Genomic DNA, 9899 nt, shown 5'->3' with positions numbered 1-9899 from the left:
CTATCAGCATCATTTTCAAGCGCCTTTATTGTTGTTTTCGGTTTGCGGGCGTCGTCCGCAATCGGCGACCTTCAGCAGTCAGGGGCGCACGGTTATTTGGCACTAGCACGACCACCAGCGGGATCATGTCAGCACAGACAGCTCCGCCGAAGACGATACCGAAACCCGTGAGGTTTCTGTTCGGTGGCTCTGCCGGGTAAGCCGCGTAAACCTCAGTGTCAAAGCGACTCGCTGTTCGTGTCTCAAAAACCGGACCGATCGCCGGCCGGTTGCTTGTTGTAAGCTGACACTTCCAAACATCGTAGCCTCCCGGCGCCTTCATTCTGGCGCTAATCTGCGGGATGTAAGCGAGATAACGTCTCCTAACTTTCTGTGGAACAGAAGATGCAGCAGGCTCGCTGGAAACGCAGAAAACTATGAGTGAAACGGACACGTATGCTTGCAGATCACTGAACTCGATCTTGCAATTATAACCGCAACGGCTCGCCGGTAGATGAATTCGCTCCTAACAAACGATGTCTGCTCAGTTGATATGCACTGTACTTCTGTGTTAATTGACTCGGAGAGATTTCTGTACTCGACCTATTTGTGTTCCAAAAAACGCGCGAGTGAGGTGACAAGCAAGAACAATATTTGCATTGCAGCTCTTCTAGAGCGGACAACCATACGTATGCGTGTGTTAGCGAGGAATTGGAAAAGGTTCGTGTGCGCGTGATCCTTGTGGGCATTTCACTGCGTTGATATATATACTCTCGGATTTATATATACATATATATTTATATGCGGACAAACGTCCAGCTACGCAAAGAGCCATCCGCAATCACACTGCAAAAGTTTGCGAATATTCTGGATAAAGTTCGCAATCAAAAAAATCTTTTTGCAATTATGTTAGTACATAAAACAGGTGCATCGCAATGCGGTTATTTGCAATTTGCACTCCCCGGGGATGAAGATATGTTATTTTATATACAGCAATCAAGTCTACCCTGGTCATACTGGCATACAGTAAGGATGCAAAAGTTCCGGACAAGGACAAGCGCTTGTCTTTGTCCCACTATATTAAGACATGTTATTATAGAGAAAGAAAATTCGCTATTGATTGATTTTCAAAATTCTTGCGTCTCATTGCAGACAAGCACTTCACTTCAAGAATTAAAGAGCCATATCCTTTGTAAATATATACTGTGATTGAATGTTCTGGAATTCCGCATGGCTCCCTTCGCAGCCAAAAGCCTCGACAACTGGCTGAGGGCCGGATAGTGACTAGTACAGGAGCGCTGGTGAACTGAAACACTTCAAGTGGCTCCACATTGTGTTGTAAGAACAGGCGAGTGAGGCAAACTCGGTGTATTGACCCAACTTTGCTTTGTCGCATTTATAGCTGTAAATAGATTGTGCCACGCATTGCAGAGTATAGTGCTCTCAGAATTGTTCTCACAGACTTGCGCGTGCAGGATGGCGGCCACGCTGTTTGTGCAACCACTGGACCTGATCAAGAACCGCATGCAGTTGAGTGGCAAGTACACGCCGACAGCTTTGCATCTGTATAGAAAAGTAGACCAGCGGTGATCTGTCAAATTGCTGGCCTCACAAACTACTTAACCTGGATGCAACTTAAGTTACTTCAGGGACCTTGTTCCAAACTTGAAATACATGTTTTGCTTGCGGTCATGAGTGAGATGTGCAGCTTGTGATAAGGAAGGCGGATGACGTTGCATGCAGGGAGGTGACGAGAATGGCAGTGACAAGTTATGTTGCAGGACAGTGAAGATCACCAAAATCGCAAGTCAGGTTTAATGTTAGCCTTGTTTATCATTCTAAGTTTTATCTGGCTCTGTGGGCAAAACATGCTTTAACACATATAGAGCAAATATACGCTGTGTCCCGGAACACAAGCGATCGGACCTAAGATCTTAAGAAGGGCTGGACTGAGGCCAGATGTACCTGAAATGTACACCTGTATGTTGGGTGGTGGGCAATAAGGTTGCAGAGACATTACTGCAGTTCCTGCATGATGTAGAGTTACAAGCTTTTATGTGATTTTCGTTTATGCCCATATATCTTTGGCAAAACCTCTAGGAAAAAAAAAGAAAATAGGAGTAGACTCTTGATCAGTTGGCAGGTATGATTAATTCTCATTAATGGTATATCCCTCTGGAAACTCTGTCTTGAGGATCCACAAACAGCAGTTGGAGAAACACCGGGCCATTGTAGAGCATTGATTTTATTCCAGGAGTGGATGTCTATAAATAATGTCGAGGGAAATTACCTAGACTTGTTCTGTGTTCACTTCATAATGACCTTGCATGGTACAGGTGGTATATGGATGAGAAAGAAATGAGGTTTATTGAAAGTTCATCTTTTACATTCCTTTCTTTTTTTCTCATTCGTGTGTTGTGTGCACCTTGAAGGTACAGTGTGAATTGCCAACAAGCCTGTCTAGGCATTTGTGCAGATTCTTTCATCCTGTTGTCATTCACCAGTGCCAGCTATTTTTCGAGTTCAGCAAAGCCTGCGGTCATTCCAGATATGAGCACTCCTTTTCCTAGATTTCAGCCTCTTACATTACCTCAAATAAAATAATCTTTCATATTGTCATCTAGCCTCTGTAGACCTTGCTGTTGCTACATTCAGGTAACATTGCTAAAAGTTCATCGTTAAAGGATTTTTTTCAAGCGCAACAGCTGACACAGACAAAGACAGGTAAGAAAATAAAGAAACAGAAACGACAGGCCAGCACTTTACTCACAACTGAAATTTTTTGTTGAAACACCAATATATACAAAAACAATAAAATTTGCGTGTGCAATTTGTAATTTTTTAAAAATTCTTTTTGTGCACCAGCTGTTGCAAAAATATCCTTCACGATGAACATAGACCAGCTAGCCCATCTCGCCGTATTTCTAAGAGCCTTAAAGAAAACCAAAGGGCACTGTGTGACAAAAAGCAGTGCAAACTGTAGTTCAGTCATGTGCTGTGAAAGCTATCGTAACATGACGTTTTGTGATCTCAGCTTTTGCCGCATTGACCTGCAGGCGAGGGCGGCAAGTCCAAAGAGCACAAGACAAGCCTGCATGCCATCCGCAGTGTCATCCAGAAGGAGGGCATCCGAGGGATGTATGCTGGGTGAGAGATGAATTGTGGCCCACTCGTACTTACTTTGCTTACCCACAGTGCCCTACAATGTTGCTACGATGCTGTGGAGCTAGTTGATACATGACTGCGAAAGTAAACAGTACTAAGAATGGGACTAAACATAAAGACACATACAAGACGGAGCCCCCACTACTAACTGAAGGTTTATTTCGTTCAAGGCGGCTCTTAAAGCTTGGAAAAGGAGGAAAAAATATATAGAGAAGACAACACATAATTCACATATATAATGCAGAATTCAACGTGACTGCAACAAGGCCTGTCAGGGAGAACACATCAGTGATGCTATGAATGATTTTTCTTGTGATAGTCTTCATGGCTGTGAGGCCAGCTTTGGTGAACAGACATTTGTTAAGCTAGAGCTGTGTTTCTGAGGAAAAGTGACAGCAAAAGGTTAATAGCATTGACAGCAAAAAGAAGCTCATAAAAAGCAGTCAAAATAGATGGCGATGGTCCCATTAATGCCAAATGTTTTATAGTTGTAGCACTTTTCATAACCATTTTGCCTAATTCCTGCAATATCACCATTTTGTCCAAATGTTTGATGAGTCGGCTTTCATAGTTCACTAAAGGTATAGCGTTACATTCAACTTAACACACTACTATATGGCCACAGTGGTTTGCCCTTCATGAGCAAAAAAAAGAAACAAGGAGCTGTTACTAATAGCACAAAACTGCAAGATGTAATAATAGATTACCATGCCATGGTGCTACTTTAGTGTTCCATAGTGTTCCTTTGAATCTTTGTATATATGGCCACCTATATATATTTAAATGTTTGAGTTTTGAAGGCTATATCTGAGCCACAATGGGATCATGAATTGCCACAGATGGGCAAAATAGAAAGTCATCAGCTAATTCTCAAGGGGAAAAAATGCTGTAAAGAACATATTGAATTCATTATTTATAATCATGTAATTTTTTTCATATCATCTGAGTGGGCCAATATACTTTATCTTCTGTTCTTCTAAGAATTCTTGAACCAGAAGTGCTACGTTCCTTCTAGAGAATCTGTCAATTTTGTCTCTTGCACACTTCAGCAACATTTCTGTGGATGCCATTGATGGGACAACCTGTATTTTTCCATTATCTGCTCATTTGGAATTGAACTTGTGCTATTCATATTCAGAGGTGTAAGCAGGCAGGATAAATGTAACTGAGTGTTGATTTTGGGACATTTGTCAGTTCTGCTGTAAGTTTTGTTTGTAAGTGGCTGGAAAGCTGTGTCGTTATCTCACCTAGAACGTCAAAAAATGCTGCTGTTGACGACTCTTACAATACACTCAGAACATTAGACCAAAATACTACCTTTTTGCTGAATATAGAGGCGGACCTGGAAAGACCAGTCAACACAACCCTCATGACCCTTCTCTCATTCACACTGGGAGTAAATTTGTATGAGTTGTGACTTTGTCCTTTTCTTTATTTTTATGTGCCTTCTCTCAGAGACATCTTATCTGCTCTTCTTACCACCACTTGAAAAGATCCACATGTCTGCCCAGATTATTTGCCCAGACAGACTTTGGCACAACCCGGGAGATATGGGCAAAAAAAGTTGGGGAAAGAGAAAAAAACAGAGTAGTGTAAGCACGTCTGGGCTTACGTGATAACACCTGTCCTTTCCTCCCGGAAAATTTACTATAAGTGTGGAACTGCAATTTGGAGGCAAGAGTACTGATATAGCTGTCATTGGTGCTTTTTGGTTGGAGTTTAATCGAAGTAGGCAGCACGATGGACAAGTGCCTACAAGAATAAACACTGGCACATAGCATAGTCTTGCTTGGTTTGCTTGCAAATTATATGCCAGCTGTTACAGGGATGGGCTTGATTTAGGCAGCATCGGGGACATGATAGAACCAGTCTGGCAGTGAATCATGGAAATTAGTAACTGATATTTGTCAACTACTCTGCAGCCCTGAACCAGTGCTTTTGTGGCATTAGCCACATATGGGAGAATCTCCGAAGTGTGCGCGACGTGTGTTTCTTTAGTTCAAACAAAATTTTGTTAACATTGACCGTGGCAGGTAGTAGTAGCAGCATGATTTGGCCACTTCTGGTGGCTTACTAAATAAGGCAGGCATTGCCCGCATCAAGAATTGAATGCTCAATTCATGAATCGACAGCATTTAGCAGACGGACTTTCAATACTCCACTTCAGGTCTCCATGTTATATGGAAGTCGTATTCACTCAGCAGAAATTTTAACTGTGATACGTTTTTTCAAGATATCTGATGCCCGAAATGTGCCATGAAATACATACATTGGCCATCCGTTTATAATAGTTTTTCAAAAGACTTGTTTGAGCAGTGTGCAAAAAAACTTGCTGGAATGCCAGTTCTGACAGATTTGGGAATTAATACCTCAAAACTGCTGCTAGTTTTGAGATTTGTTAGCTGAACAAGACTCCAAATTAGAAAACACTTTGTTGATTAACCAAAAGAACATTTCAATTTGTTTTACGAGTAATACTGTCTGCATATCCACCTGAAGGTGTGTAATTGTGCTATCTGGGTTTAAAAACGCCAATTAACAGTGATATACACTACTGCACATTTCTGGCACCACTGAGACATTAGCCCAGGTTCTTATGTCTGCGGTTTGTGCATGACCCATAACATATGCACAACCTTCACTAATGAACAATGGACTTATTCTCAAGGTGCTGACACTCAGTATCATTGCGCAGGTAAATACTATCTGAAATAGACTCCCTGTCATCAATTGAAAGTGCCTGATGATGATGAGGAAGTGTCACCTGCATGTGTTGTCACCACTGCAGCAGGAGATGACAAATTGATGTGAAAACTGTGTCCCAGTAAAGCCAGTGACTGGCAATGACTGTTTCTAAAATGTGCACGTTATGCAGGTGTCCCTGATGTATCGAGGTCAGGCTCTACACATAATTATGGGTGTAGAGTAAGCAAGGAGCGGGATCTCTGTACCGGATCAGTCAAGCGGCAGGAAATTGTCATATAGCAGAAGTAGCACTGGCTTACGTAAGCTGCCCTTCTCCCACATGGTGGTGTATTGAGAATGTTCAGGCAGTTCTTTTATTTTTTTTTTGCATATTGTAATTCTGTGCATATCCTCAGTAATATTCTGAAAGCTGTTGCCCTTGTCGACTGCCTTGTGGCGTGCCCGATAGTGTCTGTTCAGATAGCGCAGGCACAAGAAAGAGCAGGGAAGCGCCAATGAAAATAATTCTGCTTGCAGGCTGTCAGCTGGTTTGCTGCGCCAGGCGTCCTACACCACTGTTCGTATGGGAGTGTACACATCGCTCTTTGAGACCTTCAGGTATTTAACCATGCTGCTCGCATGTGTGTCGTAACTTTTCCTTGCTTCTGTTCTTGCAAAGTGTCATCGTGCCAGTTTTCTGCATAAGCAGTGATACAATAGAACATCGAAGCGCAACGGATTCTTACCATATCGGTGTTATATATTGTCTTCAGTACGTTATGAAGTTTGCTGAAGCATATGTGGCTTTGGGCTGTGATCTTAAAAAATGTAGCAGAGACATCTTTATACTTTTAACCCTAAAATATGTGTCCTAAAGTTAAAAAAGAAACCTTATTAATGCAGCAACAAACAGTGTAGAATGTGTCAACATGCTGCTGGCTTACATTATTTTTTCATCATTAGTGATTGTACAGAATTCGCATGTTACATGCTATGTCCAAAAGCAGCCATCAGTAAAAGTAAGAGGTGTCATCCATTATGTTATGTGTGGCTTTTATTAAATCGAATTGAATTATGGGGTTCTACGTGCCAAAACCACGCTTTGATTATGAGGCACGCAGTAGTGGGGGACTCCAGATTAATTTTTGACCACCAGGAAATCTTTAACGAAGTCCCCAATACACGAGACACGGGCTTTTTTGCATTTCGCCTCCATTGAAATACAGCCGCCGCAGCCGGGATTTCATCCTGCGACCTCTTGCTTAGCAGTGCAACAGCATAGCCACTAAGCCACTGTGGTGGGTTGTAGCTTATACCTGCATACTAAGTTAAAATTCAGATCTCTAGTCATTTTTCTATGTATTATTATTATTATTATATTTTTTAATACTACATGTTAAAGTCATTGGCTCTTAGCCAAAATGTGAACCTTTCACCAGCTTCGGGTTCTTAGTGCGAGTGTGAAAGTGGTAGTCCCATAATTATGGTGGACTAACCCTGAGAAAAAGATTTGCTGATGGCCAAGTACAACTGTGTCTTTAAATTTTACCCTGACTGAACTCAGCAGGCTCTTTTTGCACATATCTTACTGTATGCTTTTCTGCGCTGTGCAAATATCTGTAATAAAAAGTGTGCCAGCACCCGTTTGCTGACAACACTGTGCACAGATTAGTAATTAGTAATTGAGGTCAATTCCGTCACTGTGCACAGATTGGCATACGCATTGTGCTGCATCTTGAATAGCCATTGCAGTAAAAGCAGTGAATAAAGCTGGCGCCCTCCATCACTCAGAGTGCCAACTGTTTTGTATTAATATTCCATTAAAAAAATTGCAGTTCTGACCCAAAATTTCTGTTTTCAGCTAGCTGGGTTGAGAAAGTAAGCATGTGGCCACAGCTGGCTTTATTTTGCTGCTACAAATAAGGTTACATAAGATATACATAGAATAAGTGGGGATGCTCTGTATGTAATAAAGAAAGGTATAAACAGAACAGAACGTGCAGCAAAGTTGTGCGAAGGAAAAGGCTAACTGTGGTGTGGTGCCCCAAGTATTGAGCCCATGAACCATGTGTTCATTTGACTGTATGTTAGTGCCGCGCGTCATTTTTACTTTTCTTAGTTTTTTTTTTTTCATTGTTTTACATCATGTCAACACATCCCTCTGTTGCTTGTACGACTGACAGCCAAATAAGCCATCGTTGCCGTGAACCACTTTTTATCGAAGTGAAGAAGGGCATTTTAAGTGAAAACAGGCAATTTCACAGATACTTTGCCGCAAAAAGTACTTCAATGCATTCAGCAGAAGTGGAGTTACTGGCAGTCAAACACGGCCTCCACTGTGCTCTCGTTCCTTCTCCCGTTCCTTGCACTACGAAGGCTACGGCACAGTGGGGCGTGTCCACGATGCTCCACCTTCTAATTGTCACCATGGGGCACAGTTCAAATTTCATTTTGGATGTTAACGTAGACGCCACGACTTCTGCCTTTGGTGCTTACGATGCAGTAAACGTAAGCCAAACGCGGTTGTCCTCAACGAGCCGCAGTGCGCTTAGCCAGTGGACTCGTGGCGGCACCCTGCGGTGGCCGTGGTATCTACGCCATGTAGCTGACCACAGCTTGATGTCAGCTGTTGGCCAATTGCAGCCGTCTAGTGGAATGGCAAAATAGTGTGTCCGATAATGAAATAGAGCATCTAGAAGAGAGTGAGGACGGGGCCTTCTGTTGAAAAGAGAGCGTTTGAGGGAAAGGTGACTTTGCGATTCGCTTGCAAGCTTCTCGCATCACGTATGAAAGCAAAACTTGGCTGAGATGTTCACAGCAGCGTATGCTGTCCGCGGACTGTGTTATTTCACCAAACCCGAGGGTGGTTCAGGGCCCCTTTAAGTATGTGAGGCTTTGGATTTCCTGCGACTACACCGCTAACGAGGTCAAACTAGATATGCTCTCAAGGCATGAGTGTCAAAACGTAGTTGCAAGAACAACATGATGTATGTTACATGATTACATAATAATGAGTAATATATTGGATATGAAACAGTGAAAGATGCATGCTTCAAAGCGTTAGTAATCCAGACAATGGTTTCAATAATGTCTGAAGTGCAGAAAGAGACACAGATAATTTTGCGTGGTATGGTTTACGTTGTGAAAAATGAAAATCTCTCTTTGCTGTTGTTGGTGTATGTGTCTGAAAAAAAAAGTTCTGAGCAAATTGAGTATAGTGTTCTTTCTGAAAATTGATGTCATTAAAATGAACATTAGGAACTATTGGTAATAGCTTGTAAAGCATGGTGGCCAAGTCGAATGCAAATAAATTATTTGCTGACAAGTTACAATTCTTATGACCATTCCTACTGCAATATAAACCACCACAGGTTATAAAGCATAGAGCCTGATGTGTGGAGCAGACATTATGCAACAGTGACAAGTGCTACTACATAACCATTTATGGTATAGCCTATGTAATCATAAATAAAAGCATCATAAAGCAGAATATGAGGTCTATGAAATAAATAAATAAATAAAAGAGATGCTTTTATGAGAGTCCTTGCAAGGCAGCCCCTTTCTTTTTACGTATGAGAAATGTGGTGTTGAAATATCAGATAAGGGTAAGGAAGCACAAAAAATCTGCGAACTAGTCAAGGCAGCAACACAACGCAGCAGGGGTAAATTTATCTGATGGGAATAAAACATTTTACATTCTTTTCTTTTTTTGCTAAAATCTATAGTTGTGTTATGACACTAAGTACCAACATTAATTAAATATTTAAGACATATAGTGTCATGAGAATACAGTGAAAACAAGACACTTGTAGATTTGGAAAGTCAGTGAAGTATTATATGAAGAGAGAAGGTCCCAAAATTGAATCTTGAGCCACTTCTTGGCAGGTGAAAGATTTGTGTTTTGCCACCTGTTTTCTTTCTCTTTTCCTTTCGACCAAATTAAAAAAAAAAAACATTGCCTGTGGCCAACAGCGCTGTTACATCTTTGCAGGTAGATTTCTGGAAGAGGCAGAAATTACTTCTATGAAACATTGCAATGATCAGGTAGCTCATTACTGAGAGAGATTCAC

The 9899-nt window shown here is 41.6% G+C and overlaps 1 protein-coding gene across 1 annotated transcript in view; it reads left to right on the top strand.

The window, feature by feature from the left end:
• Window positions 1-38: 38 nt before the first annotated feature.
• Window positions 39-9899, top strand: part of LOC142576235 (mitochondrial 2-oxoglutarate/malate carrier protein) — a 33742-nt gene continuing 23881 nt past the window's right edge. The window contains exons 1-4 of the mRNA XM_075686269.1: window positions 39-196; window positions 1455-1516; window positions 3036-3126; window positions 6367-6447. Coding sequence (XP_075542384.1) covers window positions 126-196; window positions 1455-1516; window positions 3036-3126; window positions 6367-6447 — 305 coding nt within the window. The 5' untranslated portion in view covers window positions 39-125. The remainder of the gene's footprint in view (window positions 197-1454; window positions 1517-3035; window positions 3127-6366; window positions 6448-9899) is intronic.

This window comes from Dermacentor variabilis, chromosome 3 (genome assembly GCF_050947875.1).
Source record: "Dermacentor variabilis isolate Ectoservices chromosome 3, ASM5094787v1, whole genome shotgun sequence".
NCBI lineage: Eukaryota > Metazoa > Arthropoda > Arachnida > Ixodida > Ixodidae > Dermacentor > Dermacentor variabilis.
Note: the sequence above shows the minus strand (reverse complement) of the source record. Positions and strands in the feature narration are given on the sequence as shown.